Below are 23,513 nucleotides of genomic sequence, written 5' to 3'. Positions count from 1 at the left end.
GATATTTTCCTCCAAAAAATCCAAGATACGACTCAACTCAGCTATGCTCCGGGGGCGTCTCCATCTCATCTCCCTTATTATAGTACTGTGCTCAGTGGTTGCATGATATTTTCCTCCAAAAAATCCAAGACACGGGCATGGTGGCATGATGCCGCTTCCGGATTTATCCTGGTAGTCTGTGAAAAATCCGCTACAAGTGCTTAGGTGAAAAATCCGAATTCTCAAGACAAAGCGCCCGTTGTGGGGTGATGGGTGGCGGGCTTACAGGTGCTCTCTTGTGAGAAGAGATAGCACCTGCTCTCCTGTGAGAAGAGAGTACATGGATTTTTTGTGTTAACTCAATTAATACAGCAACATTAATAAAGAAGGGAAGCCCATCGAAATTCTCCGATGTGGGATTATTCCCCATGCACTTCCTTATATAACATTAATTAACAATTAATGTTATTCTGGACCGACTTTAAACAATTAATTTCTCATTCACTCTTAATCAATTTTGAGCAAATTAATAGTCTAAATCTATTTACGCGAAACGTAGATTTTGATTTTGAAGTCAATTTCGACTTTTATCAATTGATGACATTCTGATTTTCTACAAAATCGTATTGATCATTTAAGATCCCAATAACAGATGTTTCATCCTTTCCAACTTAATTTTTATTAATTTTATAAATTTATATTTATTTTTTTATTAGATGGATAGAGAATTCCCATTCAGATAATTCGAATTCATCATTAATACTTTTCTAGCAAAAATACACATCGAATCTTATTTATTATTATTTTTTATTTTAAAATATTAAAATAGGTTTTGTAAACGTTTGGAACAAACAATAAAGTAATACGATTAGTCTATCAAAGTAATTAAGTAAAGTAATAGGTTAATTAATTAATTAATTAATCGGACTTTCCCCTTTCATTCGGCTACGCAAATCCATCGGCCCTCGCCGCCGCCAATCAAATCCCTACCCGCCATCACTATAAATAGCAGAAATCACAGAGCAAAGATCTCTGCCCACTCCCCCAACCATCGCCTCGCTCGGCCATTAGCGACCACACATGTCTCTGTCGTCCCTCGCCGTCGATCCTGCCGTCCCGGTCGCCTTCCGTGGTCGCGGCAGCGGTCGGATCTGGAGCTGCTTTGGCCCTTCGTCCTTCTCCCCTTCCGATGGCCTCCGATGGTGCAGGAGGGTCTCCGCCGCCGCCGACGCTGCCAGAGCCGTGGCGCCCGTCGCGGCCCTCGCAGCCGTTGAGGCGGTCGACCGCGGAGACGCCATGGACAGGGTGGCGTCGCTAAGTCAGGTCGCGGCCGTGCTCGGCACGCAGTGGGGCGACGAGGGTAAAGGGAAGCTAGTGGATATCCTTGCTAAGAGCTTTGATGTCGTTGCGCGGTGCCAGGTAAAGTTTCTGTCCTATGTTTCTCAGATAGCAAAATACGTTTTTTATTTTACCTTTTTACTCATTTCTTCTTTGTGCTAATGATATTGAGGACGAAAATTTTGAAATAAAAAAGATATCTAAGCTAAAAATTCTGATTACCTATGTTTTTGTTTCAGTCCAATATATTTGTGTTTTCATTTTTAAATTATTCCGTACAAAACTCACGAGGTGCTTTACCACTCAAGTGTTCACATTGGAAAGGGTGTATTTGTTGGCCGCTTAAGCAATCCGCCACATTCGACATCCATATTTTGTGCAAAACAGGGAATTGTAAAATTGTCATGCCCAGACGTGTATGCCCAAATTTGTGTATAGAAGCTAGTTCATGGTGATAGAATTTGAAGTATATGAATATATTCAAGAAAAATTTGGAATTAGTAAATATAGTGATTAGTAGGAGAATAAAGAGTGGAAAGACTAAAGAAGTAGATGATGGAAGATTTAATTTTATATAATGGAAAGTTGTTATAAGATATATTAGTGATTGTGGTAGCTAAAGATTTAAAGGTAAGTTACAGAAATGAAGATAATTTGAGATAGAATTATGATTTGGGAACTACAGTTAGGGAGGGGATATTTAATGTTTTAAGTGATTGCACTCCTCAAAAATAATTCAATGATCAAATCAAAACATGAATTTTCAAAAAAAAAAAAATGAAGCTAATCAGAGAGTGCCTATGATAGAAAAACTATGGAGATTGGAATGTAGTTTAGAAAATATGGAAATTTACAAAGATATGCACAGAGATTCTAGATTTGGGGAAAATGGAAAGGGTAATGCAAAGTTTGGTTTGCCATATTTTATGATCTTATAATTGCCAATACAAAGGAATTTCATCATCATGAAGATTGATTTTCAGCTAGTATGAAGAAAATAAAGAGAAGAATAAAAAGATGTACATGGAGGTTTTAAGTGGGGCTCTATCTTATATACTTGTAGTTGTTAGCACAACAAGAAAAACAATAAAAAACCATGAATCCCAAATAAATGGGGCCATCCACAAGGATCTTATCATACAATCATAAATGCTAATACTGATTTAAAGACAAACTTTTTGGTTAATTTAAAAATGACAACAATCATATACTCAGATAGTTTTTCCTCTTGCTAGAAAGATAGATAGAACCAAGTGCATAAATTTTAAAATCATACCTAATGAAAGATTAACTAATGAATACCATTAATGCAGAGTCCAAGGAAAAATAATACCTAGATATAGATACTAGGAAAAGTTTATTCCTAGTTTTGCTTGAATAACTTGATGGAATTTATGCATGATAATGTAAGCATTTCTAAAAGTCAAATGGAGAAAGAAGTCTCAAATATTGACATTGATAATATTACCACTATGTAAATTTTCTGACAACTATTATCAGAGTCCTAAAATAGAGGTGTAGTTCATAGAGAGACAAGAGTGGGTGATGAAGTGAAAAAAAACTTTTTATTAGAGGAACACATTTTGACAAATATGCTGAATGAGCAGAACTTCAATGGATATAATAGTGTAAATTGAGACAAGTTTTCACTTCTAAGTACATCAGTTAAAGCATATGATATTTTCTACAGCAACTTAAAAATGAAGAATGCTAAGAAGGATTTTAACATAGGATTGTTGGACATAACCAATAAGTTCAACTTAACTCGTGCACTTATGTGATTGATTAATTGTTATGTATAGAAGTTGGAGAAAAAACTCAACAACCTCGAACAAAAATGGAAAATCAACCTGATTTGAAAATTTGACCCAAAATTTAATTGTATTTATCCAATTTTTGGTATGGCTTTGGGTTTTGAAATGTATGGTGTACAGACTGGGTTGTGTCTCTTTATAGAAAAACCTGAAATTGGAAGTTCTATTTATAATATAGTATACAATGCTAAACATAAAATTATATTATATCTGTAATATGTTATATATTACTGTATATTGGAAAAATCCAAAACCCAAATGAACTGAAATGTTTTTTTTTGTTTGATTTTTTCCCGCTTAGATTCAGATTTGAGTTTATGTTTCTTCCATATCCCTAATCAGTTCGATTGTGAGCTTTGAACAAACATGCAGATATGGATGAAAAAATTGACTATTTTTTGCACGATGTGAGACACATTCTTTTGTTGGTTTGGACTCTGTGTAAAATTTTTCATGGTCATAAACAAGTTAGCCTTTTTAATGTGTGTGTGTGTATATATATATATATATATATATATATATATATATATATATATATATATATATATAAACATCAAATACAATTTTCTACCCTCGCTTCTCATCTGTCACAACTGTTACCTACATCTGCCTTAATCTCCTTTCTCAGTGGCTCCCATCTCCACCCATATATTCTCCATCCTTTTCAGAAATGCTACTGGGTTGATAGTGACAGATCTATGTAGAGTCCAGTTGGCCCCAGCGTACTTAAAGGCGTCCTCTTGTGGATTTTATTCCATCTCATACTCTGAGATTACTTCCAATTTCTATTATTTGACTTGTATAGCTAGCAATTTTTGTGAATTAAAGTGTGTTTTTCAATTTGATTAAAATGTGTTTTTATTCGACTATCAGATTAGACGAATTGTGTTCTAGCTTGTGGATTTAAGTTTTGGCTTAAAACATGCTTCAATTTTGATTTTTTGCTTGATGAAATGAGGTTATGTTTATATTTTATCTCTTTTTCTGTAAAAAAAATCACAATAAATGTTATTGATGGATGATTATTTTACATTCTAGATACTGTTATTAACTCTGCCAAATTATTACGCTTCAGTTCTTGAGCATTTTGTTTTCTTTGTTCCAGTGACTTTGGGAACTTGGAATCGATGGGAAAGAAAGGAAATATGTTATTTATCCACTCTGTTCAATTGGTTTGTTAAAATAGATTTCAAGAAAGAAATGGTAGACTGTTTTTATGAAAACAGATTTCTTCTTTAGCTGCTAAGTTTCTACCTGAGACTTGGGCATTGTTTCTATTCTTTATTTTTCCATACTATCAGTCTTGTCACCTTGAAATGAATTAATTTTTAAATTATATTTTATAATCAAATGTGTTAAATGTGGCATTGTCACCCATGTGTTAAATGTGGCATGCTACGTGAACCAGCATGTTCACTGTTCAGTCTCACCTCCGCATTAGTTTAGTTAGGAATCGTGCCTGCTAGTATGATTTTACTAGTGAAACTTGTGTTCAAAACCTTCTATTAATTCTTTTGCTGTGACAATCAATATTTTAGATCACGTGATAGAAAACTGTGAATGGTCATATATCTGCTTCAGTTAATGGGAACTAAAATGTGGCATCAATATCCAGTTGGCTATGGACTACTTAATTTGCAATTGCATCACTCTTTTTGCACGGTTTTAAATAACCCATGTTCAGAAGTTCTCTTCTTCTTTTTTTCAATCCATTTTATCAGTTATCTATCATTGACAAGAAAAGGTAATTAATTATTTTGCTCATTACTTCAGCATCTATATTAAAACCCTTCTTTTTTGTTCATGTCAGGGTGGTGCAAATGCTGGGCATACCATTTACAATGCTGAGGGTAAAAAATTTGCACTCCATCTTGTTCCTTCAGGAATTTTGAATGAGGAGACTCTGTGCGTAATTGGTAATGGAGCTGTCGTGCATCTTCCTGGGTTATTTAAAGAAATTGAGGGTCTGGAATCCAATGGAGTCTCCTGCAATGGAAGAATATTGGTATCTGATCGTGCCCATTTGTTGTTTGATTTTCATCAAGTTGTAGACGGACTGAGAGAAGCAGAGCTTGCAAATTCCTTCATTGGAACAACAAAACGAGGGATTGGCCCATGCTATTCAAGCAAGGTTACTCGGAATGGTATTAGGGTCTGCGACCTGAGACACATGGATGCTTTTGGCCAGAAGCTTGACATTTTATTGAGGGATGCTGCATCCAGATTTGAAGGATTTGAATATACTGCTGACATCCTTAACAAGGAGGTTGAGAGGTACAAGCGATTTGCAGAGAGGCTAGAACCATTTATTGCTGATACTGTTCAAGTCATAAATGAGTCAATCTTGCAAAATAAGAAAATATTGGTTGAAGGCGGTCAAGCAACTATGTTGGATATTGATTTTGGGACTTACCCATTTGTGACATCCTCAAGCCCTTCAGCTGGTGGAATTTGCACAGGACTAGGGATAGCTCCAAAGAACTTGGGTGATCTTATTGGTGTTGTAAGTAGAACCATTCTTTTCAGTGACCTCCATGACATGCGTCTTTCTTTCTTTTTGTTTTTAAATGTTTGTACATTTATGCCATGCAGGTGAAAGCTTACACTACTAGGGTTGGTTCTGGTCCTTTTCCAACTGAAATTCTGGGTAAAGATGGTGACCTTCTTAGAGTTGCTGGGATGGAGTTTGGAACAACAACTGGTCGTCCTCGCCGCTGTGGCTGGCTTGATATAGTTGCATTAAACTATTCTTGCCAGATAAATGGTTTTTCGTCTCTCAATCTCACCAAGCTTGACGTGCTATCTGAACTTCCAGAAATCAAGCTTGGTATTTCCTATAAGCAAACAGATGGCAAAAAGCTTGCATCATTCCCTGCAGATCTTCGCCTTCTTGAGCAAGTACAGGCAAGTTCTTTAGAGCATTACAGTTAACTTCTAAGTCATTTAGAAGTATCTGTGAATCTTTTTGTAGTTTGGCTAATTAATGCCTAGCTCTGGTAATACAATTAGTCTTACTAGTTATGAACCACCTCTCAATCTTAATATGCCTGCTTTGATGTAGGTTGATTATGAAGTGCTGCCTGGGTGGAACAGTGACATTTCATCTATCCGAAATTACAATGACCTTCCCTTAGCTGCTCGTCAGTATGTTGAACGGATAGAACAGCTTGTTGGTGTTCCCATTCATTACATCGGTATTGGACCAGGACGCGATGCCATCATTTGCAAATGACTTGAATCTGGCTACTACTTGCTGCTGCTTCTTCTAAAGCATATAGTGGCATTTTATCGATGAGTCTTTTCTCGTATGGTGGAGGTACTAATCAATTATCCAAAAAAACGAGGTCAGGTAACATAATCCACAATTGGTGTGGTTATGCGTTTTTAATTTAAGCTCGAGCAATTTGCTTTATTACCGTGCATGTAGGATGTGCATCCTTGCGGTTCATTTGATAAATGCTAGTAGGAGCTTGAAAGCTTAATGATCTAAGCATGATTAACGAGATTTAAGTTGTCTGGAATGCTTGGTCATCTACTTTTACTTGAAAAATAGAATGTTCATCTATTATTAAGAACAAGACAGACATTGATGGATATCAGTATAATGTCTTTTTTGCTTCACAGAAATTAAGATCAAACTGCCTGAAGACCATGAATAAGTACCGCAAAAGTCTCAACTAATGAGGATACTAGCTTAGAAAGAGATCAATGTAACATATACAGATGCTGTCTCATTTGATGGACAAAGAGGGCAAACTGTCACTATTTTAGAGTGCATTTGAACATATGAATGATACAGATTCTTATTAGAAGCACCCTCTGCACTCTCTATTTAGTATCTGATTCTCCTACTTAGGGATGTGTTTTAGGTCCAACTATTAAAGCAACAAGCTAACCTTTCAACAACTTATTGATATTTAGTTGATTTATCACATATCTATTTCCAGAGTTTGATATGCAGCACACACTAAGCTGACCACCAAGATAAGTTTCATTCAGCAATCGTACATCTCGTGCAAGGATTTACTTCTACAAGCCAGTGAACCACTTGCAGAGGCCCTGTGCTTAATCTTCGACTTGCTTTTGCCTAACATGGTCATTCTCCTGAAAACCTTCAACATTCTGCTTGCATGCTTCCTTTGCGAAGACGACCACCTTAGGGAACCAATGCAGTCACTGACCTGGCCAAAGGGATTCCTCCTGGTGAATCCGCGGTCTTCGGCATCAAACAACCTGAAGCTTTCTTTCTTCAAACCGGTCTTCAATGAACCCTTGGACTTGTCATTGCTCCGGAGGCTAAACTTCAGCGATGCCAGTTCCTGCTCAAGCTCTTGCATTCTGAACCTCGTAGATTCATACTCTACTACTTCAGTGTGTTCTGATCTTTGAACTAACTGGTCTTCTTTTATCAAGGAGCCTAAAGGCACAGGAGTCGCCTCCTTGAGATCGCAAGGGCTTTCGTCTAGGTTCGGGCTCTTCGGCAGGTGGCACGTCGAGCTCGGGATGCTCCCGGAAAACACTCCACACTGCATGTATCTGAAGGATTCTGAGCAGTCTTTGAGAGCTCGCTGCGTGTGCAATTGCTGAACAAAGAGTGCTTGGATTATGAGGCGCAGCGGCATCAGCTCATCCAAAACTGCTTGGATGCACGCCTCCTGCGACAACTTTTGACAGCTGATGCTGCTGCAGAGCCTCGCCTTGTCTTCGTTGCACAGCTGAGGATGTGCCTGAGAAAGCAAAATCAAATCTTTAGCAGCATTACAATCTCCGACCAAGACTGAATCATCATCGAATCATACCGACAAGTAAGTGTTGATTGCTTTGTAGAGATGGTCGTGAGTCTCTCTGTCAGCCACGGGCACTGTGTGAATGAGTTGCATGAATCTATCAGTTCCGATCTTTGGATCACCGGCGACTCGGCAGAGATACAAGTCCCACAGCTTCGCCACAACCTCGACATTGTCCGCGTCCTTGAACGCCACCCGGATCGTAACTATCTCCTCCATCGCTTCATCTTCCAGAGCTCTGTTCTCGGGGAGGAGGAAGTCGTCCGCTCGAGCCAGGTGCAGAAGACGCGCAATGCAGTGCTGAAGGTTCACTCGAATGCTATCGCTTAAGTCGAGAGAGAGAGCCATGGAAAGCAGCGCGAAGTAGAAGGTGACGGGGACTATTTCGGCATTGCGATCGGGGAGCAGCTCGACGATCGCTTGCAAGATCGAAGACACTTTGTCATTTGTATTAGCAGCGTGATCTGCTCCGTCTTCTTGCTCCCAGAACTTGTGCGTTTTCTTGGAGAGCACCCATTTGTTGGCGTAGAAGACGACGACGGGGCTCACGTACTTCTCCTTCATCCCTTGCCTGTCGATATATGCAGCGTCATGCGATTTATCGATTTCTTGATCGTGAATGAAAAGTTTAATCGAGCAAACAAAATGGATGTTATTGCCTTCTCAGGGATCGGATTATCCGCACGAAGAAGTTGAAGGGGAGCGCGATGAGGTCCTTGATCCAGAGGTCGTGGCCGGCGAGCTCCTTGATGGCCTCGGGGTCCCAGGGCCGGCCGGAAAAGGCACGGAGAGCTAGGACTGGCTGGCCGCGCTTCTGCTCCGGGTCGAGGATCTCCATGCAGGCCATGAAGGCGAGGGACTCGACGCACCTGCTCACGATGAGGAGCTCCTCCGCCACGGGGAGCAGCGTGTGGCAGGTCTGGAGGACGATCAAGGTGTCGTCCCAGCTCTGGAGCACCACTTGGTTGAGGTACAAGTCGGCGGCCTCGCAGAGGTTGCCGGACCCGTGGTCCTCAGTCATCTCTAGGAGCTCGGCGGCGCACCGCAGTGCCGCTACGTTGAAGGGGTCGAGGGGGAGCCTGGAGCCGTAGGCGAAGAGCACCGCCATTTCGAATGCCTCTGACCCACCGGGGAATCCCCGGTGCAATTCGACAGCGTTGGAGGCTCGCAATGCCTTCTTGAAGTAGCCACTTCTCAAGATCAACGGCGACTGCATGAATTAAAAGGATGAAAAACTACTAAGATTATAAAAAAATGCAAGAAAAAATAGAAGCCAAAGCTTGAGCTTGGCCAACCCTGTGCAGGTGGAAACTTTTGCCATGAACTCGAACGCAGATCGACGCCGGCAATCCTGTTTCTTGGCCCCTAAAAGATGGCAGCAGAGGAGCAGAGAATTGGAACCGCAAGAACCAGAACAACAGAAAGCAAAATGAGAAACGCGAGGAGCGTGATTAATCACCATGCAAAGATCACTTTCTTCAGCAACTCTGCTGGTTTGGGATTTGAGAATGGACTCGTCGCTGCTGCAGGAGAAGCATCCATGGCTGTGCTGGCGTTAGAGATGGATTTGGTGGAAAATCACGAGAATAAAAGGGACAAAGAAATTAACGGATATCTAGAAGGCTTTGGAAGGGCACAAGAACAGTGGCTGATGGCGCACGAACGGGGGTTGAATCCGAGTTTTAAGGCTTGGAATTGGGGAGGGGATTTTGGAGAACCGTGAGCTGAGGAAGCTTGAGAATTCTCTCATCCGTTTCGAGCACACATCTCTACGTAGAATTCGTATAGATTTTAGCGTACATGTGTTTTTAAATGCATCAGGGGTTTGCTTCGAGGTCAGCGATCGGCATTTGTTTGGGCGTTCATTTAACGCCGGAGACGGCACGGCTTTGGAAAATCTGGGCAGCTCCATCTTCCCCGATCGCACGGGGAGGATTCATGAATGCATGGGGTTTAGGGTTTAATTTAGGGTTTAGGGTTTGATTAAAAACGTCATGGACGCAAGTCGAGTTTCGGTAAGCTGAAAGTCAAATAGGTGCTCGGAATTCAAACTGGAAGGTTTGACTTTGATGGGTGGAGAAGAGTGAGAGGTTAGGAATGTTGCTGCTCCCCTACTTCATCTGTAATTGGAATGAGTATAAAATGAGGACTGATTTTGGATCAAATTGAATAATTTTACATATCTAGTACTATGTAAAGAAGAAGTGGTCAAGGTTGGTTGAAGGCGAAGACAATGTTGTTTTTAGACATGCTTGCCCTTTTAAATCTCACTAACTCAATGAAATCAAATCTTCTCAACTTTCGAATAAAGATTACTACCTATCCTAGGATGCATTTGTTATCCTACATGTTGAGGCCTTGAACTCATCACTCAAACTCACATTCTTTATCACACCTATATTAAATATGAATGCAACTTCTCATTAGAACAATTATGTATGGCACAGCGTTGACTTGCTGAAATGGACAATAATCAAATCTCGACGAAGTTAAGGCAATGCCTTCCCTATAGTGATCAATTGTAGCTTCTTAATTTACTTCTTCACAGATGGTCGTAGGACCGACCGTGTGGAATCGTTGCAGATGATGAATTTCACTTTTGTTGAAATGTATGGCACATGTCGACCTCCTGGTGCAACAGTCCAACTCTTCAACAGATAATCAGACATCTAAGTAGAATAACAGACTTAAAGAACACAATAACCTGAAAAGTTTTAAAAGAAAAAAAGGACCACCATGAGTGTTTATATAGTGTAATTATTTACCTACAATTTATTATCTATAATTTATCGGTCCGGCACTTGCTATCTCAGAAACCGTAAAAATTGAATACATAGATTATTAAAAAAGATGAATGGTACATATTGAGTCCAATACCAAGCTTAAAAACGTGTATTTTTTCACTTTTAAAATGATAAGAGTAGCAATGTCCACCTCCGATCCTCCACTTGCTACACTCAAGCCCCCGGAACATAGTTGAATTGATTATAACGGAACAAAATTACTGAAGTAGACAAAGATCGAATCTCGACGAAGCCGAAATAATACCCTCATCTGTCGCGATCAACTGCAACTTTTCGATTTATCTTCTTCATATATGATCGTGAAATCAATCGTGTAAGACCGTTGAGACGACGGATTCCACCTTTTTACTAAAATAGAATTCTAACACCCAAACCACTCACAAAAGGGCCATAGACCTTTACTGGGCCAACGGCCTTGCTGGCCCAAGTGTGCTGCCTGAGACGCACTAGGCAAGGCACGGAGTGAAACCCTACGCCAAGGAAAACTAACGGACAAAGACTATTTCAAAGTCCATGACCAACTCCTCTTCGATCGCTTGCTTGAACAAGAAAGAACCAGAAGAAACAAGATAGTCAGAACTAAACAAATCCAACAAATTCTAATCATCAAACTTGACTTTAACTAAAAAAGGAATGCCAATAAAAAAAAACAATGCAAGCAAACACGCATTCACCAGCTACAGCCACCACCAAACAAGCAGGATCCCACTGCTACGAACGACGCACCAACTTATTGGAAATCAAAATTAATAAGGCAACGAAGTCAAATCATATGTGCACTTGACCAGAGTTGTTTACTGGTGTTGGTATGCATTCATGCAATCCGGCGGGAAGAGATAGGAGCAGCGTCTGCCGGCGTTTGACGCGGCTGAGGCTGAGGCTGCGGTGGCGGATGTAGGGCAGCGTTGTAGGAGCTGTCGTCGTCAAGGAAGAGAAAGAAGGGGTCCCTGAGGAGCTCGGAGGCGGAAGGGCGAGCGCGGGGTTTGGCGAGGCACCGCTCGATGAAGGCCCTGACTTCGGGGTCCTTGACCTTGTCCATGGCCGCCGGCCGCAGACCGGCGGTCACCTTCCTGTATATCTTGGCAACGCTGTCGCACTCGCTGTAGGGGATCTCGCGCGTCACCATCTCCAGCACGCACATCCCGAACGAGTAGATGTCTACCAGCTCCGTGTAGTCCTCCTCGTACAGCTCCGGCGCCATGAACTCCGGTGTGCCAAGAATCGAGTGCGCTGCGTGGCTCTTCCCCACGATCGCCGCTAGCCCAAGATCCCCTATCTTCACCTGCAAAACGCGATCAGACATTAAATCAAAAGATTCTCTTGTGTCTATTTGTGCATAAATTGAGGAAATGGATGAATTTTTGAAGGACAACAATGGGGAATTTCTTAGATTATATGAGATTCGATCGAATAGAAGGATGATTTCGAAGGCGAAAAGAACCTGGCCGATGTTTCCATTGATGAACACGTTGGAACAGTTGAGGTCGCGGTGGATGATGCATGGTTCGTGGTTGTGCAGATAGTCGAGGCCCATCAGTATCTGGCGCGACCATTTCTTGAGAGCCTTGATCGAAACCTGGCGATGTCGCTTCCGGTACTCACGGAGGTTGCCGGAGGTGCAGACCTCGGTGATGAAGTTGAGCGTGTTGCCCTCGTCGTCCGTCCACACGTTGTAGAGCGTAATGATGTTCTCGTGGCGCAGCGACCGCAGCAGCCGCACCTCGGCAAACAGCCGGTCCATCATCGGCTGATCCTCCCTGAAGATCCTGAGCTTCACCTGGTTCCACGCCACTTCGATGCCCTCCTCCTGATCGAATCCACGGTACACCCGCTTCACGGCACCAGCGCCCAGCAAATCGTCGTATCTCCCGTACCGCCCGGTGGGATCAATCTCCACGAACGGCTCCGCATCTTTGTCCGCCGGATCGGGCCTAACGCACGGCATTCTCGAACAAAAAAACCAAAAACTCTGCACCGACGGACGAAAAAGACACCGATCAAATATCCTGAAACCCTAAGTCGATTAAAACCCGAATCCCTAGCACAAAATCCATACCTGAACAAAAAGAATACCCTGAACAAAAAGGCGGCGATCAGATGAAGACCAAGAGGAAACAGATCACGAGAAAATAGGAAGTCCTCGATTCCTTGAGATACAAGTTCGTCAGAGCCATGGAAGTTGTAATCAGCAGCCTGCAAAAATCCAACCGAAAAAAAAAACAAAAAAACTATCAGAAAGAACAAGATCACGGGTTCCGATCAGAACCCTAGAAAGAAGCGAAAGAAGGGAGGATTAGGATCCGAACCGAAGGGCTTTGAATCGATCCCGCGGCGGCGGCGGAGGGATCCAAACTAAGGCGGAGATTTCGAAGGAAGCTTCGGGGCGTTCACTCGCCGATGGAGAGGCGGAAGAGAAATCGGCCACATGGGGGAAAGAGAAGGGCTCAGGTAGAGGCGGTATTTATAGGGCAGGCGCAGCTCCGGAACTCGCCTCGAGGACTATTTCCGCAATTTCCTATTTTTCTGACCGTTTTGTTTAATTTTCTTCCTCCTCGAAATTTCCCCTTTTCCTCCAAAATATTCCCATTTTTTTATTTAACACCAGACCCAATATTACCAACAATATTTTTGTTTTTCTAAAAAAGTGAATTTCTAAGTTATAGCCAAATTATATAAATTTTTTAAAAAAATAAAATTATTCGATGGGAAAGTTTCAGTCGCTTCCACTAAAATAGGAGGAAGGTGAGGCTGAGCCGTCGCCATCAATCCGGATTTTTGACTGCGAGCTTAATCCGAATATTTTCGGATCGTGGATCCGTAGAATCTAGCAAGATCCGATTTCTCCCACAAATTTAAATAATTTAATTTAATTATCTTAACAAATAAATTTGACCGTTGAGTTGTTTACCGCCGCAACGAGGGATTCTCTCTGCCCGCAGACATTTGTGATGCGCTGAGTGTGACAGTATTCACGGGATTTAGATCTCGTTCAGTTGAAAAAAGTTTCTGTCTTTTTTCTTCTGTTTTTTAGAGATATATAAAAATAAATAAACATTGTTTTATTAAATTGGTCAATCTAGTCAAGTTGTGAAACTTCCCCCCTTTCCATTTACTAGAAAGAAGGTGTTTCTTTCACTTTGCTGCAACTCACATGAAACATCACATATCTGCTGCTACGTCCAGATTGCACTGGATCAAGGGAAGATGGTGGTCGTTCATGGAGTTCATTCCCTCGGCTTAACGTCGACCCCTCATCCTCCCTTTTCCCTTTACCCTTTCCCGTAAAGGCTAAGGCTAAGGCTAAAGCTATCTATCCATCTATCTATCTATCTATCTATCTATTTGTCATTGATTGCACCACCAAGTGGGGGCGAAATGCTACAGGCAGCAGCTTTTGAGCTGGTCCAGCCTTTTCCTTAGCTTTGAATACAAAGCAACTTCTCCATCCCTCATCATCTACTCCTCGCCAAAAGGAAACCGAATCTGAGATTGGATTCGCCGTATCCAATCCAATCCCTTTCATGGATCGCCTGGAAAGCTGGAGCCAACCAACAGTCGCCGAGTCGCTGGCTGGCGAACAACGCCTCGCGATTTCGGTGCAAGTTTCTTGATGTTTCGAGGAGTCAGTAGAAAGCTCGATAATTCAAGTTTTCACCGTGTAAAATGGCTTATGGTAATGCTCTGTTTACTCCGAGACATGGATTGGAGAAGAAAAAAAATGGAAAAAGAAGGCGTTATGGGTTTGTATATCTTGATTAAAAAAATTAAGATATGGTACAATTGGAGACGACACGTCAGAGTCTCAAAGATAAAACTCGACTCTAGGGCTGACTAGGTTGGTCCCCATCTTAACTCCACATACGAATTTCACACTCGTGCTCCCTACCACAGTAAAGTGGTCAAGCTCCTATTCGGCTCCTCAGCCCGCTCACCGTGTGCAGATCTGAGTTGTCAGCTTGCATACGACTTCCTTGACTCCTGTTTGACTCAGACTTGTGTTGACGAACTGATTTAGTCAGTCTAACTCACACTTTCTTTAACTAGACTTGCAGGAGAGACTCGTGTTATGGGTTGGTATACCTTGGTCAAGAAAGTCAAAACTTGATCCGATTGGAGATGACACGTCGAACATAAGACTCAACTCTAAGGCTGATTAGCTTGGTCCCCTATACGAGCTTCATGTTTGAATTTCACACTCGCGCTCCCTACCTTAGCAAAGTGGCCGCTCCCTACCTTAGCAAGGTGGTCGAGTTCCGATTCAGCTCCTCACCCGACTCAGCAACCAGCTCGACTCAAAACGCAACACCCGACTTCTCATTAAGCTCCATTTGGGTTAACCACCAAACTCCGAGTACAGGCCTCTCGACTAAGTCTTCACTCGACCTCAAGCTCCATCTTGAATCGCGTTTCGGCTCCAAATCTTGGGTAGCCTCGATCTACACTCTCTTTGCCGCTTGAGCTCCACCCGCCCAATGTCCTACTCAGTGCTCAACTGACTTTGTTTTCATTACTCCATCATTCAGCTTGTCAGACTGCCATCAAAATGACACGTGCAATGATATAATATTTGGCGTAGTTTGCTTACCCCATTGAGACAGTATGATTTATGATGATAAGGTCTGATGTTATATTAGGCATGGGCGATTAGACCCTTCATTACGGCGGTGTCAATATGATATTTTCCTTACCTCTGATAAGACATCTTCATTGATGTGATATTTCCTTTATCGAAGATGAGACATTTTCTTCCTTGGTAATCCTATATAAAAGTCCCTCCTAACATCGATGTAGATATGCTAGAATATGTAAATATACTTCCTTCTCCTTTTCTAGTCGTTCTTCACAATCTCTGGCGCGATTGTCTGACTTGAGCATCAGAGCGACTGAGCCAGGGCACCCCTAATTTCCGTTCTCACTCTTTTCCTTCTCTTTACAGCTCAGTGTTTGATGGTACGTCAGGATCTAGTATCCTCTTTCTCTCAGTTGGTCATGAGTACTATTTCAGTCTATCAATGCACTAGTTAGGTGTCTATCGATTCATCTGAAAGATGATCTTAAGCAGAAATAGAAGAAGAAGGAGAAAGAGAAAGAGAATGAGAGAGGGTTTAAGAGGAAAGTTTACGAGGTAGTAGGAGTGCTCTCCCCCATCCAATTTCATCCTCATCCATCCTTTATTTGTTTTCTTTGTTCTTTGCTACATTCTCAATTCATAATTAGAAAGATGAGAGTCTAAAGGCAATAACGCTATAGAAGTTATCTATCCTAATCATCCTCTAAGTAGCTATGTCCAAAATTTATTAAATTGTAATAGTTATAGTCATAACTCATAATTGCTATGTTAATATTAAAATATTTTTTATTAAGTTAAAATGATTTGTTCAAAAAAAAAGATAATATTATTTCTATTTTACGTAATTTTATTTTATATTATAAAAATTATTATTTTTATGATTTAAATCAAATTAGTCATGAATATTTTACTATACTGATACGTTACGTGTGTATTAATTTTGAGATTATATAATATTTGAATAAAAATATTTTTAAAATAAAAAACACAATGAAGTGATGTTTCTGTATTTAAAAAAATATTCTCTTAAAGAAAATAATAATAGAGAATTTTCATCCTTTTCTTCTGTAAAAAGTAGAATCCGTCATCTTAACGGCTTCACACGATCGGTCCCACGACCATTTATGAAGAGGTAAATCGAGAAATCACAGTTGGTCATGACGCAGAAAGGTATTACCTGATTTCACCAGGATTCAAACTTTTATCTTCTTCTACAAGTCTACTGCGTCGTAATCAACTCAGCTATGTCTCAGGTGCGAGAATTTTCACCCACAATGTTTGGATCGGAGCATTAATTAGCTAAATTTAAATGAGTTTATTTTATATATTTTAATGATAAATAAATATAAATAAAGTCTGATCTAATGAGCATTACCATTTATTACAAGCATGTTCATGATCCAGTTCTAAAAGAAATTAATATCGTCCTGAAATCATTAAAGAATGAACTGTACGGCAAAACATTCTATTTAGGTACAACTCCACCTCCACTCAGTGTTCTTGTTGACTCCTGTTCGCTTTTTCTAGTTCGATCGAAATCTCCGCCTCAACCTTGCGCCTCTACTCTCATTTTCCTTGATCTTCCGTTTACAAGATCGTTTGCTCTGGCAGATTTTTCACTATTCCAGGCGTACGCAACCTGGCCGTGGATCGCTTGAATTTTTCCAGGTTTCTTGTGTGATTCTGAGGTGAGTTTTTGGATCAGAAATCTTACGGATTCTTGAATCAGTTTGGAGTATAGCATTTTGAGGATAGTCGTCTGCTCGCTGTAAAAACATATTTTTTGCCTCTTTGGATCCTCTTGTTGTTTGTTACTCCGGATTAGGGTTCTGAAGGCGAAAAGGTGTTTTTTTTCTTCTGTATTTCCGTGAAAATAACGTTTGGAGAAACTGATTTTATCGGGAAAATTTCTATTTTTTCCGCTAGCCAGTGAAAAAAGGTTAGGATCTTTGAAGAGATTTGTTTTTTTTTCCTTTTATTTGCGTTCATACACATAACCTACGTAAACTGTGACAATTTCAAGAAAATTGCAGAGGATTCAAGATCCCAAAGTTAGGCCCTTTGGAGTTTTGGTGATTTTTGCCCGTAAATATCACAGGTGAAAGCAAAACAAAGAAACCAGAATGGGCACCTCTTCCGGTACAAATCACCATCAAGAACCGCCAGTTAGTATGTTGCCTCCACGCCAGCATCCAATGTCGGCAGGGGTGCAAGCATCCTTGTCTCTAGCTTCATCTGATCCTGCAGTATCACCTGACACCCAAGATCCAACATCAAACTCTGACCAAGGGCAAGATTTCCCCGCTGAGAGTGCAAGCTCTGGTGAGACCTGGCCCATAGAGACAAACCATTCCAATGGAATCACTGGAAGTAAATTAGGGAAGGAGAAGGAAGGAGTGAACAGAATCCCCAAACTGCAGGTCATTCGCAGGTCTTACAGTGGAAATAGGTTATCACTCCGTGAAGTTGCTCAAGATAGAGTTGAGGTCATATGTGAGAAAATGAGGGCGATGACAGATGAGCTTCTAGATGCACTTAAGCATGAGCTTAGGATGATACTTGAAGGTAGTGGAGGTGTTCGTCATGTGGAAGAGTTTTTGTACCTCCAGAAGCTTGTGCATGGTAGAGTTGACCTGACTGCAGACTCCCTTGCCAATGCTCATCCAGTGCAACTTGAAATTCTTGTTGCAATCAACACAGGTGTCCAAGCCTATTTGCTTCAGAGTGTCAGCATTGCACCAAGTCGCCTCATTGAGGTTTTCTTTTATAAGAGGTGCAGAAATATTGCATGTCAAAGTTCTCTTCCTGCAGAAGAATGTAGCTGTGGAATATGTGTTAGTAGGAATGGTTTCTGCAATCTCTGCATGTGCCTGATTTGCAACAAGTTTGACTTCGAGGTCAATACATGTCGCTGGATTGGCTGTGATATGTGCTCTCATTGGACTCACACGGAATGTGCCATGCGATTTGGGCAAATCGGAACTGGTCAGTCTGTTAAGAGTGGGGTGGATCATGCTGAGATGCTTTTCAGGTGCCAAGCATGCCAAACAATGTCTAAATTGTTAGGATGGGCTAAGGATGTACTCCAACAGTGTGCTAATGGTTGGAACCGTGAAACCCTGATGCGAGAACTCAACTTTATTACTAAGATTTTTCACTTGAGTCAGGACTCTAAAGGAAGGAAATTATATCAGAAATGTAGTGAGCTTCTAGAAAAATTGAAGAATGGCACACCTGAACCTGTGGCTTGCAGGATGCTCTTACACTTTATTCAAGGTATGGTTACAAGCTATTTTTTTGCTGAGGTAAAATTTTGCTTTAACTCTCAATCTTTACCATTCTTCACAATTATTTAGCGTGTGATAAGAAAGGTGTTAATTACGATTGAAATTATGTTCATTTGCTTGGTTGCATCTGTCTTCCTATATGCACTTGAGACAATGATTTTCCATTTAGTTCCTCGGTTTATTATTTACTTTCCCCTTCTAGGTTCTGCCAGTGAGCTTTTAAAATAATCTTTCTTCTACTTGCTGCACATGACAGTTCTGGACTTCTGGTTAAAACGGCATTAATAACGTGGTTAATGAACTGTGTCTTCACTTTGGTCAGATGAGGCGAAGTTATCTAAGTTAATCACATTGGCTTTTCAAGCAACATTTTTTTTTCAGTGTAATTTTATTGAATAAGAAATGTTATAAAAGAAATATATTACCTACAATGAGGCGCAAAGATAACTTGGAGTGAGGTAGCATAGGCATGGGTTTGGTGCTTCTCTGCTTCTTTAATTATATGCAGATGGATGATCTTGAAAATAAAATCGAGCAGGGAGTCAAAGTCATAAATGAATAACATTATAGCATATTAGTATGTGTAAACTTTATGCAAAATTATAATATTTGTGAAAAATTAAGAACATGTACTAAACTCTTGACTTCAGCTATTAGAATCAAGACAATTTCCTATAACCTGTTCCACCTTCGTTAGGACTTCCCTCAGTCAAACTCAAGAACTTAGGATATTTGATTATGAATCAGCAGTGTAGCTCCAATCAAACTCAAAAACGTGTTTAAATCTCTGATAATAGACTGAACTAGGATTTCATTGTAAATAACTTTCAGATGCATTTAATCAAGTATGAATTTTTCTTTATGATAGTTCGAAGATGGATTCTTTCTACCGTACTGCACAACAATTTTTTTGGTTCTACTTGCTTTATAGAGGGCAAAACGGATTGTTCATAAACATGTTTAAAGCAATATTTTATATGAGGAAAGACACAAGGATGGCTGGCTATCACTTGTTGCTTGGGTACTTTAAGCATCTTCTGTACATTCCGGAGGACATAAATTAATAATGGAGAAATAATTTGGTTCTCAGCAGCTTGTTAACCAACCAACTAGCAAGTTCAGTCCAGATCGAACATTGTTGATTCATTGGCCTGTAAAGCCAACCAGGAATAGTCTTGGATTGTACATGCAAGGATTTAGGCAAGTTCTTTTACTTTTGTCTAGCACAGTGCAACCAAGGAACTAACACATTCAAGAATTTAAATATTTTTACATTGTCTATTAAAATGTAAAAAACATATTTGAGGTTTGGACAATTGGTTGATTCTGGTTTCAGATTTTATTTATTTTATTTTTTTAATGTTGGTCAGTGGTAGGAATAGTTTAGAAGAGCTTGATTTTGGTGTGCTATAAGAATTATAAATCCAGTGGCAAAAATTCCAATAATTCCCATTGAACTGTACGCAGTGAATAATCAGCACAGAATCTATGTTCAAGGTTATCCATACCTAGTGAACCTTTTGATCCATTTTACCATGTTTTTCCAAGCAATTAATTGATTCTTCAATGACATGATCATGGGGTTATATAGGTGCAACCATTTCATTATAAATCCCTTTTGATTGTCACCCATGTCAAAGTAAATTATCATGGAAAGCATTAATTTGTGAAATGAGGCATATTATACCTTAGCAGGTCCTTCATTTTGATATTAATTGGCCCATTCTTTGAAATTAATTTGAATGTTAGTTCTTTTTTGTTTTCTTGTTCCTGTCAAAAGATCTGCTTGGCGGCCCACAACACTTGCTACTGGATTTAAGGTATTTCTGTTCTATGTTGCAGAGCTTGAACTAGACTTGCCGAATAGTTCTTTGAGTGAAGATGTTGGACATCCAATTTCTCCACAGGAGGCTTGCAATAAAATTGCTGATGTGGTACAAGAAGCAGTGAGAAAGATGGAAATGGTCGCAGAGGAGAAAATGCGGTTGTTCAAGCGAGCTCGACTTGCTCTAGAGGCTTGTGACCGCGAACTGGAGGACAAGGCCCGAAAAGTCCAGGAGCTGCAAATGGAGAGGCATATGAAGAAGCAACAAGTAGAGGAACTAGAGAGCATCATTAGGCTTAAGCAGGCAGAAGCTGACATGTTCCAACTCAAGGCCAACGAGGCCAAACAGGAGGCTGAGAGACTTCAAAGCATTGTCTTTGCCAAACCAGACAAGTCTGAGCAAGACTATTCTAGTATGTACTTGAAGCGCCGACTCGAAGAAGCAGAAGCCGAGAAGCAGTATATATTCGAAACGATAAAAGTTCAGGAGAGCCAACGGGCTCCGCCGGGGAGCGGAAGTGGGGCTGGTAATGGTGATCCTGCACAGATGCTAAATAAAATCCAAGACTTGTTGAAGAATGTATACAGAATGCCACCAAAGACCGAAGGGCAGCAAACAAAATGACCTGTTCTGATTCTTTGTTGTGACGGAAAACCATTGCCTTGTTTCATTTACCACATGTCGTTGTTTGTGCCAGACAGTTTAGCATTCGAACCAACCTTTATTTTTGTGAATTATGGTGAAATAAGCTTCCTTTTCTTAACCTGATTTGTAGGGTTTATGCGAGCATTTCATCTCCGATGTGTATGATCTTGTTTCTTCAATGATCCACCCAGAAACTTCCTGAGTGGGAAGGGCCTTTGTTTCTTAAAAGTTTATCCACCACGATGAGGTTACTTGATTATATCAACCTTGATAATCAAGAATCTCGATATCAAATCATAATAGTCAGGCAAAGAATCAAGAAGATGAAGTCCTTGAATCTAGACTAGACCTTTCTTTCCCATCAAAACAAAAACAGAGTTCCCAAACACTTGCGTCAATTTGTTGTGCATGACAAAACAGAGTGGCAAACACCTTTGTGTTTCTCTTCTAGGAAATATAAAGGTCAAAGTCAACTCTGGAAGATTGGCACACCATAAAAAAAAATAGTCAAAACAAAGTAGTTAATGCTTCTCACCTACCCTTTCTTGGCGGCTAATGCTTTTCCACTGCCTGTCCTCATTGAGCCACTGAACTCGATTAGTCATCATGATGATGACTAAAATGATCAAAAGCCAGTTTCAAAGGCTAATCGACACAGTTTAAGCAACTCCTTATTCTAACATCAAAAGTTGTTTTTTTTTAAATATATCATTTCTTCTTAATTTATGTTTCATGCAGTCAACATGCCTGGCTCTGAAACTTATCCAGGTTCACAGATCCAACTCATGGCACACCATGTGGAAAGTACTGGAAAGTGACAAAAACATGCTGCACTTGCTATTTCTTAATTTCCATTTTTCACATTTTTAAATCTAAGGAGCATTTACTATCCATATTTTATATTTTAGGTCTAGGAGATGGGGAATACTTGTTTGACCAAGCAAGCCATCAAGATCATGCTTACAGGAAGGTTCAAATGAGGAAGAAGATGCATGAAACAGAACTGGAGGTGACTTTTTGATTCACTTCCCTCTTCTCTCCTTCTACATATACATTATAATTAATTAAAATGCAATTAAAAAAAACAAGAAGCTGCTGCATGATCCAGCACCGGCTGTCTTTGCCTCTTCTTCTAGATCTTCACATGCTCCATCATAGAATGAGCAGATGATTAACAGAGATTCTACAGGTGGAATCTTTAACAATGCTCGAGATCGACTATATATGACGACTTTGTTTCCTTCTTCATCATTGCAGAAACTGATCGAGCCATGCTACTTGGCATTAAAATATATGCACCTAAGAATAGAAGGAACAGTAAGATCACGAGTTGTGCCTTTCCTTTTATTCCTTTCCAGTTGGTTTCAATTATGTCATGGCCGGTAGAACTTTTTTACCAGTGCTGAATGGTCTGCAAACCTAACTTTGTTCTCATCTGGTTATCTTCCAATCCTGGACATCCAAAAGTCTACTATTATGTCATTAAATACATATAGAGCTTTAATAATCCAAGGATGGTGGCTCCAGCAGCTGTATTTCTTTAATCTATTGCGAGCATTAATAATTAGCTGTTCCTTCTTCCTTCTTCTTTCTTCCATTTATTTTGGCAAATTCCAAGGTGTTGTGCATTACTTTTCTATGCTTAAAAAAAAACAGAGGTGAAAAATGATCACTGTGATACTGTAATGGAGGAGGATTTCTGCCTGTGAAAGTGTTCTTGAGTTTTATCTAAAAATTAAATGCATCTACGTACGTCGACTTTTAGGCTGTCGTCTGAAAAGAAAAGAGACGAAGGCTGTCGTGAGGACCGACATGAACAGCCTGCCCATCACCTTCTCTTTCCATCTGTACCGGCCGGTTCCCAGCTTGCTCCAAAATTTACAGGAAACTATATAGATATGGAATATAGGATTTTGAATTCTGATATCTTACGCCTCTATTTGTAATATAAAAATTTAATATCCTATGTGTTTATTTATGTGCGCCTGGTGAGTGATAAAAAATTTTAGACAGTTGAAAGTATTTCGGATGATCAAAATAGGAACAATATTATTTTTTTATTTATGATTAAATCATTTAAAAATTTTTAATTTAGAAATTAAATAATAGTATAAAGCATAAAAATATTTTTAAAATAAAAAAATTAATTGATTACGGGGTGTGTCGGATAATAACTCGATATATTCTGTGAGCAATTAAAATTTTTCTATTTTAATTTTTTTTATGTTTAATACTATAATCTAATTCCTAAACTCTCTAATAGAAAAATTTTAAATGATTTAATTGTAAATAAAAAAATAAAAAATGATACTGTTTCTATTTTGGACATCTGAAATACTTCTAAGTGTCTAGAATCTTCTGTATTACACTACGCGCGCACAAACAGACGCATAATATATATATATATAAAATTCAAATGGTCAGATTTCATCTGATTAATCATCAATAGATCTAATACATAAG

At 40.0% G+C, this 23,513-nt stretch overlaps 4 protein-coding genes across 10 annotated transcripts; 2 read left to right on the top strand and 2 right to left on the bottom strand.

Annotated features, from left to right (window-relative positions):
* The first annotated feature begins 1,027 nt into the window (after nt 1–1,027).
* On the top strand, nt 1,028–8,137 carry LOC141840244 (adenylosuccinate synthetase, chloroplastic-like). 4 transcript variants are annotated; one of them, XR_012602734.1, is made up of 6 exons: nt 1,028–1,398; nt 4,942–5,634; nt 5,724–6,035; nt 6,193–6,475; nt 7,079–7,936; nt 8,023–8,137. XR_012602734.1 is itself a non-coding variant. In XM_074728174.1 (4 exons), the coding sequence occupies exons 1-4, from the start codon at nt 1,060–1,062 to the stop codon at nt 6,361–6,363; spliced, it is 1,515 nt and encodes a 504-aa protein (XP_074584275.1). In that variant the 5' UTR covers nt 1,028–1,059; the 3' UTR covers nt 6,364–6,748. The 4 variants fall into 4 exon arrangements, 1 of the variants encoding a protein (XP_074584275.1); XR_012602733.1 differs by having other exon boundaries at nt 7,079–8,137; XR_012602735.1 differs by lacking the exons at nt 7,079–7,936; nt 8,023–8,137 and adding an exon at nt 6,756–7,009.
* Nucleotides 7,029–9,134, bottom strand: LOC141837146 (BTB/POZ domain-containing protein At5g48130). The gene is made up of 3 exons (XM_074724598.1): nt 8,578–9,134; nt 7,931–8,489; nt 7,029–7,858 (listed from the first exon to the last, which is right to left on the bottom strand). Exons 1-3 carry the CDS (start codon nt 9,132–9,134, stop codon nt 7,127–7,129), a joined length of 1,848 nt encoding a protein of 615 aa, XP_074580699.1. The 3' UTR covers nt 7,029–7,126.
* A 2,186-nt stretch (nt 9,135–11,320) lies between these two features.
* Nucleotides 11,321–13,138, bottom strand: LOC141840186 (putative serine/threonine-protein kinase WNK11). The gene is made up of 4 exons (XM_074728096.1): nt 13,029–13,138; nt 12,779–12,915; nt 12,164–12,691; nt 11,321–12,004 (listed from the first exon to the last, which is right to left on the bottom strand). Exons 3-4 carry the CDS (start codon nt 12,665–12,667, stop codon nt 11,537–11,539), a joined length of 972 nt encoding a protein of 323 aa, XP_074584197.1. The 5' UTR covers nt 12,668–12,691; nt 12,779–12,915; nt 13,029–13,138; the 3' UTR covers nt 11,321–11,536.
* Nucleotides 13,139–16,774: 3,636 nt separating this feature from the next.
* On the top strand, nt 16,775–21,168 carry LOC141839489 (OBERON-like protein). 4 transcript variants are annotated; one of them, XM_074727237.1, is made up of 3 exons: nt 16,775–16,980; nt 17,391–18,568; nt 20,422–21,168. In XM_074727237.1, exons 2-3 carry the CDS (start codon nt 17,416–17,418, stop codon nt 21,027–21,029), a joined length of 1,761 nt encoding a protein of 586 aa, XP_074583338.1. In that variant the 5' UTR covers nt 16,775–16,980; nt 17,391–17,415; the 3' UTR covers nt 21,030–21,168. The 4 variants fall into 4 exon arrangements, with proteins under 4 accessions (XP_074583338.1, XP_074583337.1, XP_074583335.1 ...); XM_074727236.1 differs by having other exon boundaries at nt 17,326–18,568; XM_074727234.1 differs by having other exon boundaries at nt 17,316–18,568.
* Nucleotides 21,169–23,513: the final 2,345 nt, after the last annotated feature.

The sequence above is a fragment of the Curcuma longa genome, chromosome 11 (genome assembly GCF_044706935.1).
Source record: "Curcuma longa cultivar G26 ecotype Majalengka, Jawa Barat chromosome 11, ITB_CL_G26_1.1, whole genome shotgun sequence".
NCBI classification, from domain to species: domain Eukaryota; kingdom Viridiplantae; phylum Streptophyta; class Magnoliopsida; order Zingiberales; family Zingiberaceae; genus Curcuma; species Curcuma longa.
This window is presented reverse-complemented; position numbering and strand designations above follow the sequence as displayed.